This window comes from Stegodyphus dumicola, chromosome 1 (genome assembly GCF_044657685.1).
Source record: "Stegodyphus dumicola isolate Sdum_Otavi_A_Nest chromosome 1, ASM4465768v1".
In the NCBI taxonomy this organism is placed as follows: domain Eukaryota; kingdom Metazoa; phylum Arthropoda; class Arachnida; order Araneae; family Eresidae; genus Stegodyphus; species Stegodyphus dumicola.
Genome location: NC_140768.1, coordinates 288,677,472 through 288,697,848, shown reverse-complemented (window position 1 = coordinate 288,697,848; position 20,377 = coordinate 288,677,472). Strand labels below are relative to the sequence as shown.

The window sequence follows — 20,377 nt, the reverse complement described above, 5'->3', positions numbered from 1 at the left end:
CTCCCAACAGCCAATAAATAGTATAAAAATGAAAAAGCTATATGTTCAGAAGGCTTTTGATGGACAGCAGTCATTTCTTTTTGAAGTGTTAAACAAAATAGAAAAAATACAGAAAAAACACCTATCACTTTTGCAGTTTTAAAATCAAATTTAATTCTTCTAATTAATATTAAAATTATTATTTTTTACCAAAAAACATTAAATAGAACACTTTTATTATTTAATTCTTTTTTTCAACATACTTAATGCCACATTTCTACTCATGAATCAAACATTAAATTATAGGTAGATTAGGCAGGGATAAAATTTAGGATTTACTTAGGATTAGGCAGGGATAAAATTTAGGATTACTTATTACTTTTTTAAATAAGATCAGGGATAAAATTTAGGATTACTTATTACTTTTTTAAATAAGATTTAAGATTAGGCAGGGATAAAATTTAGGATTACTTATTACTTTTTTAAATAAGATCAGGGATAAAATTTAGGATTACTTATTACTTTTTTAAATAAGATTTAAGATTAGGCAGGGATAAAATTTAGGATTACTTATTACTTTTTTAAATAAGATCAGGGATAAAATTTAGGATTACTTATTACTTTTTTAAATAAGATTTAAGATCAGGCAGGGATAAAATTTAGGATTACTTATTACTTTTTTAAATAAGATCATTTGTAAACCACCACCTGAAATTTTTCATGTGCATGAGATTGTGAGTAAACTTTCAGCATTCTTTGCACATAATCCATTACTATTTGCTTAAGTGACATTCAATCCACATGCTTCGTAGTTAAAGTATTTAAGAAACTTGACCTCCACACACTCTACCGATCATGAAAAATTATCTCTAATTACGTTTTTTACAGCAAGAAAACATGAAAGATCTAGACACTCATCATAAAACATATGAAGTATATGGTGACAATGTAATAAGTGACATTAAAATTTGATAATGGGTGAGACGGTTCAAAGAAAGAAGGGAAAGTTTCCATGATGAATTGTTCTCTGGTTGTTCATCTGCAATCATTGATGATTGGTGCAGGCATTTGAGACTTATATTCACACAAATCTGAGATTCACTATTTCTGAACTGTCATCAGAATTGCCGCAAATTTCAAGGTCACTTTTGTTTACAATTATGTTTGAGAAGTTATATTTTAAGAAATTGTTCTATCAGTGGGTTCCTAAACTGCTGAATGAGGGACACAAAAAACAAAAGATCAGCAAGTGTTTTAACATTTTTTATTCTCTACAGCGAGAAAAATACTGATGTTTTATTGTCACAGGAAATGAGATATGGTTGTACCCTGTGACTCCTGAGTGAAAACAACAATCAATGTATCACATGGTCAGTCAGAATAAAAGCAAAACAGACTTCCTCAAAATGCAAAGTTATGGTAATTGTATTTTGGGAGAGAAATGACGTTTTTTTTTTTTTTTTTTTGACGGACCCAGATGATGGATTTTTTGCTACAAGGAACAACATCAACTCAACTTCCCACTCTGAGATCTCAAGAAAACTTTGTTGAGCAATTAACTTTTTTGACTAGGAGGTATTCAGTCATCTGTCATGCAGTCTAGATCTTATTTCTAGTAACTGCCTTCTTTCTATGCTTTGAAGAATTTCTTGGGTGGCAAACATTGAAACACTGGCAGAGAAGTGAAAACGACTGTAAAAAATCAAATATCATCATAGATTGCAGACTTCTATGAAGAGGAGTTCCATAAACTATATGTTCGGTACAATAAATATTCAAACTGACAAAAATTTTATTAAGGAAAAATAAATATCTGCATTAGTTTGAGTTGCATTTTAGACACATCACACAGTGTTCACACAATGGTAGTTACATCACTGTAAAATATGTTCATACAGCTGATATATTTAGTTTCATTAATAACATTATTAGTAATTATTAGTATGAGAGATTTTTACAATAAAATTTTATTAAAGATTTAAAAAAGAAGAGCATTTTTTTTCAAAGTTTATTGAGATCAAATAATATTCACCATTATAATTCATTTAATAGCAATATGTTGATGTATAACTCTGTAAGGAATTCACTTCAAAACAAACAGAATCAATCGTTCCATAACATTTGCTGATGAGAATAAAGCTAATAATCCCAGTCTTGAAATCAGGAAAAAACTGCCAAAGAGTCCAAAAAGTATAAGTCTATTGCATGAACTATATTATGCAAAATCACAGAATACATCATTCCCTCTAGAATCATGGAAGTTCTTATAGAACAAAGAAAACTAAAATGCTACTAAGGTGCCTATAGAAAACAACATTCAACTATCAGCTGTTCTACGTCTGTCAATTCATCACCGATGGCTTTCAGGAAATACTTCTTAAGAAAACCACTGTTTTCTTTCATGACATTTCATTTGCTTTTATCGCAGTATGAATGAAAAAAATCATAGAGATCTTCATAAATATGGTATTAAAGCTAATGCACTTATTTGGATCACAGACTTCTTGAGAAAAAGGAAAATTAAAGTGAGATTCAGTGCAGTTCTTTCGAAAAGCGAAAATACTACGGCGGGTGTGCCCCAGATCTCTGTTATCAGCCCATTACAGATTATGTCAACAATATTCACCACCACCTCTTTCACATATTTGCTATGTCATTGATAAATCTGCTTACATTCTAAAAAACAATCTCTAAACAACATTTTTATTTGGTCTCAGAACCTCAAACTGAAATTTAATCCACAAAAATCACTCTTCATAGTTTTCATTAGAGATCGAAAGAAGCACAGAAAATAAGCACAGAAATCGTATGAAACCCACCATCATGAGGATAATAGGTCTCTAACACAGACAGATAATCAAAATTACCTTAGAGTGCAACTTTATTTTGAATTGCGCTTCACATAACAAATCAAGGATTCCAGAAATAAAACTTTAAAGAAACAAAAAATCCTATGTGGCACTAGCTGGGGAGCAAACCCCAAAACTCTTTGAACAAACTTCACAACTCTACTTTAGACCACACATAAAGTGGCACATGTAGTTGAAGCTCAGGCACCCTATCTGGGTTTGAGCTTCAACTATAGCACTCAATTACTTAGAGAGCATCCAGACCACAGAGGTAAAAATCATTAGTTGTGTGGCTTCCTCTGCCAACGTAGCCAAGAAACTCTTAATAATAGAAGAAAATGCTGAACCATCACCTTCACTAACAAAACTAAAAACTATGATCCCAATTATATCTAACAAAAAAACTTTTGAGAACTGGTCCAGGAAAACTAGACTTAAAAGTTAATATACTTTACAGTTCGATTTATACGACAAATGATCAGTATCCTTTCAATTCTCAAAGAATCTTTACTCTTAACAGCTATCTCCAAGAACACCATAATTTATTCTAACCTAATAATAATCACGTTAATTTGTTTTAAACATGCAAAAAAAAAAAAAAAAAAAAAAAAAAAAGGAAGAAGAATTAACAACTATCTTTGCAAAGGGTATGCAGATTATCGAAACAATATCAGAGAGGAAACTCGTCCATGTACATACTGATGGCTCAGTTGATGAACCTACCAAACAGGCAGGGCTGCCATATACAGACAGTGCTATCGAATGGTACAGCCCTGAACTATAAAATTAGCACAAGCACCTTCACCTCATATTTCACCAGTGAGCTAAGTGCAATAAACAGTCTTACATGAACATTATCTACTTGAAATCATGGAAAAAGCAAATGGTTTGGCTATCTTCTATGATTCCAGAGCTGCCTTAGAGGCAATACATAAAGGTCAATCAACACTTGTCCAAGATATTTAGCATCAACTAAGGGGAACTTACACTCTAAATAAGATATGCAATCTGCATGAATGCCTGCTCATGTTGGTATTCCTGGAAATAAAATCGCAGACGGCTCATAAAAGAGGCGAGAGATCTCAATAATGGTAATAATAATAATTAAATTACTTTTGGCAGTGCAAATGCCATCACAAGGTATCGTCTTGGACGAATACCATCAAAAACTACATGAAATTAATCCAAATCAAAATATCACAAACATTATAATTCAGTTCAAAACACACCATTTTTGAAGTATGAAGCTAGAAAGAGATGGCACAGTATCCTACTGTCTCTGCAATAGCTGTGAGCAGATGGCATTAAGTTCTGGCCACATTTTTGACTGTCTCACAATTATAAGATCTTCCAATCTTCAGGAATATCTTTTTGATCCTCAACGGCTCTGTTCTGGGAACATCACTGATATAGCCATCTGCATTTTGTCTGCACATCTTCCTTTGTGATCAATTGTGGACTCCCATGGACATGACATCACCATGAGAATCACACATACTGACGCACTTTAATCCTACTTTAAAGAAATTATTTTCACACTTTTATGATAATGTTTCCTTTTCCCATTATTTTCTCGTGATAAGAGAATGCCAACTTGGTTGTATATGCATACTTCTGAATATGATGAACATCTGCAGGAAGATACGAAAATGCTTTCCTTGCTCATATTTGTAATATTTAAACATAGATATTCCTTTTCCTTTTTAAATCTCAGATCCTGTTTTAGATTATCATCAAGTTCTTGCATAATATTAGTGGCCTGCTAAGCAATACCATAAATGTTATAACACAGTGTTTTCCATAACAATGAGAAAATAATAAAAATCTCTATCATATATTTCTTTTTAAATGTATTATTTTGAAAATTATTTTAAAAATTATCAGCAATTTTGTTTTCATCCTTAGTAATATTTGAAATTTCTAAAAATGTTAGGCTAATTATTGTTGAATAAAGTATTTACAGGAATAGAGACTGATTATGTTCAGTTTTGCTTTATTTGAAGTTTCCACAAAATCAGTGATGAGTATATAATATTTTGAATCGTTTAAAAATTTATCAAACCTTCCTGTGCCTGTAAGCAACTGATTAAGTAATATGCTGAAGAAAATGCTATATTCATTATTAATAAATAAAGGAAAGAAATTAAAGATTAAATATTTCAAAATATTAAATCATTTTCAGCAAATATTATATAGATAAAAAAGGATATTATAAGATCTGGGTTTACATTACAAAACATTTCAAGGGTGTACAACAATTACAGAATGGTATGAAAGACATTCAACATGCAGTATTGTTGTAGCTAATCAAGGCTGGATTAAACAATATAAGCACATGTTTAGGGCATCAAGGAAAGGGGGCACCACAAAAAGGTCCTTGAGTATTCAGGAAAGGGGCCACCAAAAAATATCCCATCGACTGTTTTACCATGGAATGCATGACATAGCTAAACAAAATCTGAGAGGAAGACAAGGAATGAAGAAAAAGCTGGCGTAAACATTTGTGGGGGCACCAAAATCTAAGTGCTTCAGACCTCTAAAAATCTCAATCCAGCCCAGAAGCCCAAAGAAATATTAATAGATGATGTCATCTTGTTTGCATTATAACAATCAAGTCAAAGATAACAGTCAAATTAAATGCTGAGGCCATAAGTAATATCAATATTCAGAAAGTGTAGGGCTTCTCTTGCTTCTACCGAGTTCTCCATTACTACAAAGTATAGGCTGGCTCTAAAAACATGACACTACATCTGATTTGGGCTGGTAGACATTGCAATAAATGCAAGATAAGTGAAAACAAACTAGTTTGAAACATTTTTCATTGTTTTTAAAAGATGGACAATTAAACATACGAAGAAGCAAGGAAATATTGCATGCTGACAAGATAGAGACTAGGACCATGATAATAAATTATGATGTGTGCATACTTGGCTCCCACACACTTAATAGTCATACATCTGAAAATACCTTCTTGATCAGCTGAGTGTTACATACGCATCTTTGAGGATTATTTACAAATGTAAAAGTCATGAATTTGTTCATATGAATTGGATTAAGTTAGTTAATTGTAACAAAGGATTCAATAGCTATCTACTTCACCCAACATGGAAGCAATACCATGATGAAATATTTTTCAAGGTTAATTGGTTTATACTTAAGTTATGCATATGGATATCCATAAAAATTCCTATTTAACTGGGAAACAAAGCCCACAACAGATTATGAATATTTTGTACCTTTAGCTACTTGACCACTGGCAAACCCTCACTTAAATTAAAAGCAGTTGTTTCAGTATGTTACTGTATCACAAGATTTATACGCATCAGTAAAAATAGCTTGAGAATTTTTCTGAGTATAGTATCCTGAATTAACCTCCTTGTTAGCAATAACACATACTTGGGATACTACTTAGCACATCATCCATCAAAAATAAAGAACTGGTATAACATGCCCAAATAATTATACAGTGAAAAGTCTTTAAACCGGACGTCTGTAATCCGGAATGATCTATAATCCAGACCTCAAAACTACAAACTTTCTGCGCATGCGTAAATGCATAATGCATTTACGCATGGGCATAATACATTTAGGCATGCGCATTTAATGTATAACGTACCGTACAAGCTAAGCTAAAATTATCTAATTATCTATTTCAGTTAATGTTGCAGATTGCGCTGTTCCTTAATCTTCTAATTGGATCCAGCTTATTATTTTTTGCAGCCTGTTAGAGCAATTTTATAAAAGTAAGCTTGAACTTTCGATTATGTCAAAAAGAATTTCCGATTCTGAAGCTGCCAAAGGATCTACAAAGCAAAAGCATGTTTCGATGTACATCAAACAAAAAGTGGAATTATGCAAAAAATAGATAAAGGCATATCCTTTGTTTCTCTAACTATTCCGAAATCTGTTTATCAATTTCACGCTGCTATGCGAGGGAATGGGGGCGTCGCGGCGTGCAATGAACTGGGAAGTTCATCTGTCAGCACTATCCTTATTTTCAGGGCTGATGTTTTTATTTTATTCGGCTTATAATTCCTTACTATATGTAGTATTTCATCTCGATGTACTTCGTCTTTGATATGATAAAAATCAAATTCCTCGTCATTATAAATATCAGGAATACACATCAAATAGTTTTCTGGTTGCAATTTTCTAATTTCGACTATAATGTATGCGTAATGTATGCTTTACGCATGCGTGCGTTAAAAGAAATGTTTAATAAAGTAATAAAGTAAACAAATAAATATTAAGCTTTTTTTTTTTTTTTTTTTAATTTTGATACCCTTTAGATCATAATTGCTCTTTATTTCATAAATTACGGTTTCATATTTTTTATTTTATAATTTCTGCATGCCATCTTACCAGATTTAAACTGATGATCTATAATCCGGAAAAACCGATAATCCGGAATCGCCGAAGTCCCGACGAGTCCGGATTAAAGACTTTTGACTGTATACTGCAAATTAACTACACAAAACTTCAGGCAATTTATAAAATCTATGCCTCTTTTAACAGTATTCCAAATTCCGTGCAAATAAGTATTGCATAGCTATTAATATAAATTATAAAATCTGCCTTTCATAACAACATAATACTAAAGCATATTATAATAAGAAACAGGCATATTAAAATGCATCATAATAATAAATATTTCACTAAAATGAAATGCATACAAATATAAATGCTAAAGTACATTACCATAATAAATACTGCATTGTGAAAAGAAATACTAGTTCTTAAAGGGTATATTTGAGCATTATGTATAATAACTCTGTTATGAAATCTATGGGAACAAAATAAAAGCATTCACTTCACAGAAACACATTCAGAATCATTCTCCTTTTGCTATAAGAATAAGCTGTATTAACTAAAAAAGCATTATTTTATTCTTAAAATAGCTTTATCCTTAAAAAAAAATCAGCTAAAACTAATTAATACATTTTCTTATCAGTTTTAAGATAAATTTTACTTGTATACTTAAAGTTTAATTCTTTGTTGCTCATACAAAGTGAATATGCAATAAACATGTGAGATACTTATTTCAGCTCTAAAAGATATAAGAAGCATTAAATATGTTACAAATCTAATATACTTGCACGAGAAGTATCAAAATGACTTAGTTTTTCATGTAGGTACCACTAAATTCAATGCATTTTGAGTCTCTATTCTTAGTGAAAAATCAGTATGTATGCACGCATTGTAGAACTTGTAGAAAAAATGGCAGCACCAACAGCTAGCAAATTCTGAAAACATGTACAGGGTGGTCATATAAAAACTTCCCCAATATATGAAGCCATAGAAGCCTATCTGCTCAACCAAACGAAATGAAATTTCACAGAGTATATACTCAAGATTATGATAATTTAAAACAATAGAGCTGACACAATTATGGTTACAGTGAAATTTTGAAATTTTCGAATGGCAAAACCCATTTTTTTTTCCTGCCCTAATTGATCAGCACATTGAAAAATCTTTTATGACGCTGGAATGATACACATATGACGAAAGTTGCTGAAGTGAAACATTTGCAAAAAAACATTGTAAAAAACTAATGACAACACAGAAAGGTGCATTGATGCAATTTGCATACTTCTTTGACGAGATTACTTCCACAGGCATGAAAATATGCTCCATCACAAATGCTTCATATACAACAATGTTGCAGAATTGCATAATTCCAGAATTGCAATAGCGAAATATCATAAATGACATTATATGGATGCAAGATGGTGCTTCTCCACATATTGCCACATGAGTTTGGGAAGTGCTGTAACAGCACTTTAAAGATAAAGTCATCTTTCCATAACTTTGGACTGCATTGTGGAGTTTTGTAGCCACCACGATCCCCAAACTCACTCCAATGGATTTCTGGTTTTGGTGTTATCTGAATTCTAAAGTGTATGCATCAAACCCATTAGATTTGTCAGAATTGAAAAATACCATAAAACGTAAAGTTATACAGATTCCTGTTGCAATGTTATGTTCGTCACTGCTGTCAACAATCTCCCACACATGATGCATAATCAGCTGCAAAACCAGGCACTTGAAAATTTATAACTTCAACAAGTTTTTCCCCTCTCCTCTCTTGTGTTGCCATTGATCCCTTACAGTGCTATTCTTTGCAAATGTATTACATTGGTGATTTCATCATTCGTATGTTGTTCAAATGCCATTTATGGTTTTTCAATGCGCTAATCAATTTGCACAGAAAAGGAAAGGGAAATTGCTTGGAAAAACAAGTTCTCCTGTATATACAGTGATACCTACCAAAAACGATTTCACTGACAAAGAAAAAAAGGAAGTAAATTTAGAAAAATTTCATGATCTGGATCCCATAGATGTATTTCTACAATCATACAATCATAATCTTTTGGAACATATCACCCAACAGAGTATATGTCAGAGTATCACTCAAGAGTATATGAGCAAATCAGAAAAATAGATAAAAATTTGTTTTTTCTGTTCCTATGTTAAATGAGGTTAGAGGCTTTGTGCTTTACACTGTCTATGCTGACTATATAATGATTAGCAGTCAAAACATTCCCAGAATTTCGCTTCAACACTTCATCAACAAAAATAATTAATTAATTTTTTTACTACCACTACATTTATTTACTACCAGAATTCATAACAGGCAGCGTGATGATCAGTTGGCACAATGTCGAAGTTCGAGTAAAGGATGAGCATCAAGTTCATGTGTAGATTGTCAAAATCTGTTTCAGAGACTTCATTATCCTTATAAATAGTTTACAGTGATGATTCTTTAACCTTCCAGCACGCGCTTATGCGCAAAATTTATGACAAATTAAGTTTTTAACGCACATTTTTTGCATATCGAAGCTGAGATATGCAAAAAAGGTCATTTCTATTTCTCCTTTTTACCCCCCCCCCATCATGGAATGTGCCAACAGGAAGTCGTTTCATTCCCCCCCCCCCCGGGCTTATTAGCTACCTGAGAGTTTTTCCATAAAGTTATGACATGCGCATGGTCGTATTTTAAAATTCGGAAAATATTTTTTTTTCAAATATTTTGTAATTTTGTGTTATTAATTGTCATGTATTATTTTAATTTGAATACATTTGGCTCTGTAAATTTTATATTGGTTTTCATCGTAAAAAAATATGTGCATCCAGCTGATTTTGCTCAGATTCCTCAAGAATTATCTGATGAAGAAAAGGAAGACAAGGAAACCTTTGCATGGGAGAATAATAGCGATTTTTATTTCTTATTTTCTTTTATTTCTATTTTTTAGAAATAAACAAAAACATTAAAGTTAGTTTAAAGTGCGTTTTTGTAACCGGTAAGAAGTAACTTTCCTTGCAAAAGTAAGTGATGCTAAACTTACTTTTTTCCTACCAAGGTGTTTTCCTTTTTTATTGTCTATACTTGCCTTTGATGCTTAGCTTCGATTTTAAAATATAATTATTAAATAATAAATTTAAAATTTTCTATAATGAAATACATTTTTGCATTTCCATCTCACTAACATAAGAACTTGAACATAATTTACTTATATTTGTATGTGATATCATTTATATTTTGCAATAATAAGATTAATATTTTATTTCTTAACAAATTTATTATCAATATTCACACATTTCTGTCGTTTTTCGTGCCCAGAACGGTAAAATAACGGATGTCATAAAAAATATGATGCACGTATGCTCATGTAAAATTGCCAAGCGTGCGTGCTGGAAGTTAAAGAAAACAGCCATTTACAAGTGGTTTTTCAAGATTTTGGGGTGGACAGAAATTGCTGAAAGACGACAGCTACAGAGGGAGACCTTCAATCTACAGAAATGAAGAAATGGTCAAGCAAGTAAAACAATTAATCAGATCAGGTTGAAGAATGACCATTGAAGAGTTGGCAGAGGAAGTGGGGATCTCTTATGGATCCATTCACATAATCCTGTCAGAGGATTTGAAGATGGAACATGTCAGTGCAAGGTTTGTCCTACGGCTGCTGAACCCACATCAAATGGAAACTCAACAGTTGACTGTGGTTGTATGTTTTGAAAAAAAGCACAGAGGATCCAGCATTTCTTGAGACAATTGCTACTGTTGACATGACCTGGCTGTACGCTTATGACCTGGAGACAAAGATGCAGTCATCAGAATGGCACACAATGTCTTCTCCTCAACCAAAGAAATCATTTCATATCAAATCGAAAACAAAAGTGATGTTCACTGCATTTTTCGATAGCAACGGTATGTTGCACCATGAATTTGTACCAACAAGAAAAACTGTTAATGACCCTTTTTACATGCAAGTTTTGTAAAAACTAAGGGAGGCAAACCAAAGAAAACATCTCGCTAAATGGCAAGGAGGATGGTCAATGCATCTTTTTGCATCATAACAATGTTTCCTATCACACATCAATTACTGTACAGACATGGCTTCGAGAGAAGAACATTCCAGTCCTCCAATAGCCTCCCTGTTCACCAGATTTAGCATCATCGGATTCCTGGCTCTTTCCCAAGATTAAAAAAAGGGCCTCAAAGGACGATGTTTTGATGCTGTAGAAGACATCAAAACCAATTCGATGGCAGAACTTCAGAAGATACCACAGCAGGACTTCCATCATTGTCTCCAGCAACAGCAGGAGCATTGGAACAAATGAGTGTGTTCTGAAGGAGCCTACTTTACAGGTGATTTAGTAAATGTGTACCTATATTGTGGCAATAAAGAGTTACAATGAAATTCTGGGAACTTTTTGACTGCCCCTTGTATATCCAAGGCTACTGGCTGGACAAGAAAGACTTTAATGGTCGCTTGTCAATTAGTATGCATAACAATGTCAATAATATCAAGCAATTACTAATATCAAGCAGAACTTGCATTTAGCTTATAATAATGTATTGGAGAAAACCAATAAACTGATTAAGGTTCATCCCTATTTGAATATTTTAAATATATTTTGAATATATTAGTTACTTTCTATCACTGAGCAAATGATACCTTATTTTGGTAGACATTCATGCAAAACATTTCTCAAAGGATTGTAAACAATGACCCGCTGGAAAGTCCTATCCAGCCCGTGGATAGAATTTTAATTTGTTGGTCCGAGGCAAATTAAAAGAAATATCTATTATATATTGTGGATATATATCCACAATGTTTGTGATCATTGTGAATAGCAGGAATCCGCAGCATCATTGTGAATAGTGGTGAAATTATTAAAAGTATAGTGCAGCTAGTGCTTGTTTGGGTAATTCGTAATGGCTATTAAAAAAACATACAGTTGATTCAATGTGCCATGCTTTTACTGATGAATGGGCCTGGAAATATTTTTTAACCATTGTAAAAGATAAACCAGTCTGTCTCATCTGCAATTTAGCTGTAGCAGTCTTCAAAGAATATAACATTTCCTGTCAATTCAAATCTAAGCATAAGAATTCCAATTAAGAAGCAACATCCGAATACGAAAGAAACAAAATGCAGAAGATCTTTGTAAAAAATTATCAGGCCAACGATAATTAACGATAATTAACGGCCATTTTTTCACGAAGGTAAACAGTATCCAAGAGGCAGCTACACATGCATGTTACATTGTAGCATACAATATTGCTAAAAACAATGAAGCTCTCAGTGATGGGGAGTTCGATAAACAATGCATGCTCCAAGTTTGTGATGTTTTATGTTCAGACAAGAAAAATAATTTTGAGACTGTAAGCTTATCTTGAAAAACAGTGACTTCTAGAATTGAAGACATCCATAAAAATTTGACATCACAATTAGAGTCAAAGACTAGCCAGTTTATATTTTGCTATATAGCTCTGGATGAAAGCACTGATATAAATGATACTGCTCGATTCGTATTGTGAGAACTTTGAAATTACCGAGGAACTGGTGTGCATGCCTTCTTTAAAGGGAACTATAATGGGATGTGATAGTTTCCATGAATTTCAGGAAGAGCTTTTAACTGTGAAAGCGCCTGTAACAAATATACGTAATATTATGACCAATGGAGCACAAAAATGACAGAAAAAAAAAATCTGGTTTTCTTGGACTCTTTAATCAAAACTTTCCCGGGAACAATGTTGTTTTTCTACATTGTGTTAAACATAAAGATGCTCTGTGTAAATTTGCAATTGAATATGAAACCAGTGCTTGATATGGTCGTGAAGCTTGTAAATACTTGTAAATACAGTTTCACAGTTGATGAAGTAATATGTAAGTACCATTTGCTGTTATTACATTACATCAACCATTCTTGCTTATTTTTTTTTTCATTTTTTGCTTTTATAGATAAACTTTTTTTTTTTTTTTTTTAAAGACCAGTAATTTTTATTCCAGCTTCTGGTATTCTTATTAATTCTGCATTTTAAACATTAAATTTTTATAATTTTCAAAAATACTAAAATTATTTTAATTGCATATTTAAAAAAGAGATAAGATGTCAAAAAAATATTTTGAAGGTTTAGAAAAGAGTTCCTTTACAATTTCATTCATTTGTGAATATAATTTAATACTTGAGATCATCTGCCATAATATAATTTATTAATCTGAATTTAACATACGATTAAAGAGTGTCAGTATGCATGAAACAGTATATAAAAATAGTTTTTAAGAATCAGAATAGTTAGCGCAATTAGAATGTTTTCTTTAAAAGTCATGCTTGAATTCTTTTTTAATTAATAATCATCAATACAGCCTTTATTTGTGCATTATTTAAAATAATCCAATGTTATATATAATAAAATCCAACAGATGAATAAATGCATCATAGTACACATTTTATTGGAATTTTGATAAAAAATAAAATCATAGACTGTAGGGGGGAATGCTTAGAATAGCAAATGAAATTGCAAATACATGAGCAGTGAACAGCAAACACAACATGCATATCTGGAGTTATGACGGATATATAGTTCCTGCATACTATGCACTCATACAGGTATATAGCACTGAATATGATTTTATTACTTGACTTTATTATTATGACATTTACTTGTTTTATTTAAAAATAATAGCAGAAATATTTCTAAATATTTATTAAAAATATATTTTTTAAATTTATAATTAGTTTTTATTATATTATTATGTTTTATTATAATTTATAATTAGATTTTAGTAGCTTTATTTAATTTTATTTTTTGGTTTTAATTTTTTTTACCTGGGTTCTTCTGAATTACATCCCCTACACGTCTGTCTTATTTGTCTGTTGCCTTATTCAGCACTATGCTCAGCACAAATTATTTTACAATAATTATTGTGTAGTTGTAGGATTACACATGCCAAAATTTTTCTCATATTTATATTGGCACTCTTTTAGTGACATTTTGATGAGCGGTTGCCCTACAGTTCACAAGTTTTTATCTTTATTTGTAATAATTTCAAATAAGAAAGAATGGCGAAGAAGTTAAATTACTCGAGATAATCACTTGAGATTTAACTGTTTGAGTACGGCAAAGCGCTATCGCGCTTCACTTGTCGTATGTCAAAAATACGGCGCAGCGCGATAGCACTTCTCTTATTTTGTATCAAGAATGCGAAGACGTTGCTGTTGGTTAGTATACTTTACACAATTATTGAGAGTGGTTGTAGTGATATCAGTAGCAGTTGTTTTATAGGAATTGGAAATTGTTTTCATTTTTTTACCAAGTGTTATACTGATAATTACGAAATAACCTATGTCAAGTTCTAATTCATTTGAAAGTGACTATGTTATGAGAAGTGATAATGAAGAGTATAGTAATGACCTTGAAAGTGATAGTGGAAGTGACATCATCATTCGTTATAATAGATTACGAGTTATTAGTGATAGCAGTGATGATGATGAAGTAACTGCAAGTACATCCGATTACGATATTATTGATGAGTTTTACCCGTGGATACAATTTTTTCGAACGAATCGAATATTTTTTCTGAAGTACCTGGACCAAAGCATGCCCCTCCTCCTGATGCGAAACCAATTGAATAATTCAATAATTTTTTTTTTCAATTTTCAGTAATTTTTTTTTCAAGTATACTAACCAAAAGTAGCGTCTTCGCATTCTCGATACAAAACGAGAGAAGCGCTATCGCGCTGCGTCGTATTTTTGGCATACGACAAGTGAAGTGCGATAGCGCTTCGCCGGACTCAAAACGGTTAATATTCATAACTTTGATAATTGTAAATTTCACTTTCAGAACTCCTACATGTATTTGAATTTTTTTTTAACCCTCTGACATACAATGTCTGGGATATGTCACTTATTAATAATGTCAAAACCCATTTTGATGGTTCCCAGACTTAATGAAGTTATTATTAGTTTCACGTAAAATTTCCTCTCTTTTTATTACATTTGAAACATTCAAAAAAATTTCTAACAGCCAAAAATTAGTCTAACACAGAGGTTCTCAACCAAGAGAAAATTCCCCCCCCCATCCCTTGAGAAAATTTCAGTTTCAGGAAGAATGTGGTCAAAAAACTTTATTCAAGTTTTGGCATTTATCACCAATTTCTATATTTTTCTTGTTTTGCTTATACAACACATTAAAACACAGATTTATTAATACATTAACTTTAAATAAATTTATACGAACCTTTTTAAGTTTTGGAAAGGTGGGAGGAATGAACATCTAGCATTCGTGAATGGAGTGCATAGAAAAAGAAAAAAGTCGCGAACCACCAGCCTAATAGCAATTTAATTTATATTTTTAAGTGTATCTGCTTTGAATTTCATTTGTATGGCAAAGGGTTAGGTGAAACCCCAGATTTTCCTAAACTAAAATTTAAATTCTGAATAAATTTTTAGAAATTTAAAAAGTAATTGCACAAAACAACTCATATATCAGGAATTTAAGGTACAAAATTTAGTGTTTGAATTTATTTACTAAAAAATATGCGAAATAAAAACACATACCTTGAAAATTTAGAAGAGTGTGTCATACTAGCACTCTTGGAATCTTTAAATTCTAATGTAGGACTCTTCACATCTTTGTCTTTAAGACTATTGTCATCCTCTTTGGTAACAGTTCTAATTTCTTCAACTAATTTTGGATTTTCAGTTGGCTCTTCAGAAATCTCTCGATTATCATCCTCTTTGTTAACATTTTCAGTTATTTTGACTAATTCTGAATTTTCAGTTGGATCTTCAGATGCCTCTTGATTATCATCCTCTTTGTTAGCATTTTCAGTTATTTTGATTAATTCTAAATTTCCAGTTGAATCATCAGAAGTCTCTTGATTATCATCCTCTTTGTTAACATTATCAGTTAATTTGACTAATTCTGGATTTTCAGTTAGATTTTCAAAAGTCTCTTGATTATCATCCACCTTTGTAAATTCACAACTCTCTTGCTCATCACTACTTTTATGGATTTCTTAAATAAAATTTCACAACATAAATACATATATTAATTATTATTATTATATTACTTACAGAACATTAAAATTAAAAGCTTCTGTTTTATGCAGTTTTTATCCCTACCCAAAATCCCCAACAAATTTCTCTGACAGTACTGATTTTGAAGATTATAAGATTATTTAAAATTAAGCAGAAAAACAAACTTAAATTGGCATATAGATTCTGATTCAAAAAAAAAAAAAAAAAAAAAAAAAAAGCATACATCTCAGTGCTTGGAATGGAAATGACATTAAAGAAATTTTGTTGAAGTCAGAGAATTTAAACAAACTTTTTGAAAAATTAGTAAAAAACTAAGCAATAAGCAGGAAAACTGTCATATAAAATGCATACGCAATTAGATTGATATTTGGTGAAGATTTTCATTGCATTCTAAGTTACATATATTCTGAAAAGTGTTTTGAACCATTCTATTTGCACTAAAATTTGCTGAATGAATTATATCTTTGGGAAGGAGGGGGCAAGTATTCAAAGGAATTGCCTATAAAAAGAAAGGATAACACTTTATACAACAAAGGAAACTCATATTAATATTAATGTTTGATACTGCTAACAATTTCAGATCATAAGCACCCCTGTTATTGCAACAATCTCTGAAATTATTTAGAGATTTTAGCTGATTAAAGGCAGCAGCATCTCACTTTTAATGGAGTTTCACACACATAGTTGAGAAAACTAAGGTTAAGACATATGGACTTTAAATAAAATTGGAAACGTTGCCTTATCAATCTATACACACAAAAAGATGAATACAAAGAATCAAGATTTCATCTTTCTCTTTCAGACAATTCAAGCTTTCTCTCAACAGTGTGAACAGTTAAGTACACTGACCTGAGATATCACCTTTAATCAAGACACTATTTTCCTATTTAGTGTCCCTTTGAAACACACTGCAGGAGCAACAAAGCATAGCAGAATCTAATACTAGCTATTTTACATTTGCAATAGAAATATATCTGCAGTATGCAGGGGTTCACTAGTGGCCAGTTAACTACAATTAAAAAATATGACAGTTTATTGAAGACTTAACTTCCTGACTTAATTTCAAAATAGTTTTGCTTTAGAATATCTTACATAGAGGCATTCTTCCAAAAGTAAATTATTCTTGAGAAAGCTCTACTATCAGTAATTAACTTTATCTGAATCAAGGCAATTAATGTGTTTTTGAAACAGGTAATCAAATTTATTTGCCATCTACTACAAATATAGCCTTATATTTTCCTTGTTATATCTCCAAATAATATTTCAGAATTCTGAAATTAGTTACAAAATTTGTGAAACACTGAAAACTCAGCTTTTAACTATCCAATTACTGCTGACTTTGACCAGTCCAAAACAGGTGAAAATTTTTAGCATGTTGAATATAAAAGATCATTAAGATTGTAACAGATGATGTTACCAAATTATGTTCTCCTGAAATAACTCTTTTGTTTGTTTGCTTGCTTTTTTATACATGAACTAGCAAACAAGACTAACACTGCTTTTATGATAAAAATAATTCGTATACCAATGACAATGCCCTACTTATATATAAAAAATACTGACATGGTATTTTGTTTCACATAATATATACAGAAGGCTATGATTTCTTTTCATTTTTATTTAAATGTAATTTTTTTATTATTTAATTCCTAGATAAATAAAAGTAATTCATATAAAATCTTAAATTTCACAGAAGTTATACATATCAGAGAATGCAGGACTACACAAAATTAAAAATATTACTATCAAAAGAACAGATTTTACAACAAAAATTTATTTCATAGTCATAGCCCCATATCTGCTGTTCACAATGGAGGAAGAAGATTCTTTAAAGTTTCAGAATGTATATCAGGTAATAAAAAAACCTAAAGTTAAATTTGAAACACAGCTATTAAAGTAATGCTATATTCCCACAGTATTTTCTCATGCATACATTTTCCTAACATGCATAACTAAATGACAGGGGGAATTGAAAATAGTCACCTTTGGAACCTCATGTATGTTTTCAGTTTAGATGGTTCCACAGAATTTTTCTTAATTAATCCTCCTCACCATGAAGGTTATAAAAACATCAGCAGATAACTATGGCTATCAGTGATAAAAACATCAGACTCCTCTATTTTACCCACGTTTAAAGATATTTTTCCCATTACATTTCTGTAAGCTCCGCTTTTAACAATCAGCCTTTCTCATTACTGACATTTCACAGTAGCTTTTGTACTCAGGTATGTTTTTTATTTGCTTTACAGCTTCACAGCTTAAGAATAGTGATGCTACCAGCACCTCTAAACTTAAGAAAAGGCATCATCCATTAAATAAAAAGTAATAAGTTTGGAGAGTAAATTTTACATTATTGTATTAACAATACAATATATAAAGTGATACACTATAATTTGTCCTTAGTGAATATTTATAATGTCTTACTGTACCAAGTTTACCAGTTAAACTTCCTCAAATTTACATATGTTACATGATGTCACATTCTACATAGTGTTTACCATTATCTAAAATTTCACATAACCACAGTATGTCCTAGAACGAATTACTCATGCATCTGGGTAGATTAAACTGATGAAATTGTCTCAAAAATTACTGTAGATGAAACTGCTAATGCTTAATGTAGATGAAACTGCTAATACATTATCATTACTGAGAAAATGTAATACTTTGTTAAATTAAGAATGATTATTTTCATTTAAGGCATCGATTAAGTTATTTAAACTATATCATTCAGATACCATCATTATTTTATCTCATTAATTAATTACAACAGTAAATGCTGTATAAGCATCTAACAGAAAATTCAAATTACCCATAAAGTTTTTCAATCAACAATACATATAACTTAGTACTAACACATTAAGCAAAACCATTAAAAAAACTTTTTTGACCTCTATTATTTTTTATTAACATATTATAAATGTTCCCAATCGTTATGTAATATATTTGTAAAATGTAATACTATATTTATATTTGTTTAATTCCAGTCTACTTAAGAAGTTGACTGTAGGGAAAGAGGAGTGGGAGATCCTCAGACATATCTCCCTCTGGATGTTCTCCCTCAAAATTGGGGCCAAACTGTGCAGTTAGAGTGGCAGTACTATACCAATATGATCAATAGTGAAATTGTGGTGTCCCACCAGCTTGTGCCTGTTTTTTACACCATAATTAGTTTTTAGCTGTATACAAATGGTGCTTAATGTGTTAATTCAAAAAATTTAAAAGAGAGAAAAGAAGGTTTTAAAAAAATTTGGAACAGTTATCTTACTAAAGAAATTATAATTATCTTACTAAAAACATTGTTACTACATAAATTTTTGTTTTATGCTGAAAAATATGAAACAAAATCATGTTATCATGGGAAAAAATCAGTTAAAATTTAACTGCTGTAGCATGTATTCAAAGAATCGAAGCATAACATTTTATATAATGATATACTTGTTCGTTTGTTTATCCAAAGAATATAATATATATCTTGGTAATTTCATACAACTTTTAGTGAAAATACTAAGCATATTTCATCTTAAAACTGAACCATAACTAATTAATTATAGATATGAAAATGGTCAGCAAAAGCATAATCTTATTAATGGATCTGTATCATCCAACCATAACATTTACATTCATACTTTTCACCACAACAGGTAAAAAACAACTGATCGAGTTAATGAACTTCAATTATCAAAAAATCTCATTTAACAAAACCAAAAGAGTACATTATTCAAATTATCCTCATATAGAAAATAAGTATTTATAATCTTTTCATTTTTTACAACTCATATATTAAACATCTTAAAACTACATGGCATTTTAAACATATTTATAAGAAATTTCAAAACTGTAACAGACAGCAATATTTTCTCCCCCTGAAGAATTTATTTCTATAGCATTTTATTGATTCTACAATTTCAACACTGAGAATTCATTATGTAAATATTTAAAATTATTTAAATCATAAAGTAATAAAATACTATTTCTATCATAGGAAAAAGTTTTATTAATTGGAAAAGGTATCATAAAATGGAAAGGTGAAAATTTTTCTTTAAATGCCATTTATGTTTAAATTATAACTTTTCTTCAATAAAAACAACTTAGAGCACATGCACTCGAAAATGTATATATGTAGATTATCATAATGCATTGAAGAACTCCAATTAAATACAGTACAAAGTCTGTAATCCGGCCTCAAAGCTACAAACTTTAGGGGCATGCGCAA

The 20,377-nt window shown here is 31.0% G+C and overlaps 1 protein-coding gene across 3 annotated transcripts in view; it reads right to left on the bottom strand.

The window, feature by feature from the left end:
- Acn (apoptotic chromatin condensation inducer acinus) overlaps positions 1 to 20,377 on the bottom strand; it is a 108,041-nt gene that overhangs the window by 67,988 nt on the left and 19,676 nt on the right. For all 3 annotated transcript variants that reach the window (XR_004757459.2, XR_004757460.2, XM_035354321.2), the window contains exon 5: positions 15,679 to 16,138. Coding sequence is in view for 1 of the 3 variants with exons in the window: in XM_035354321.2 (XP_035210212.1) it covers positions 15,679 to 16,138 (460 nt within the window). In the remaining 2 variants the exon portion in view is untranslated. The remainder of the gene's footprint in view (positions 1 to 15,678; positions 16,139 to 20,377) is intronic.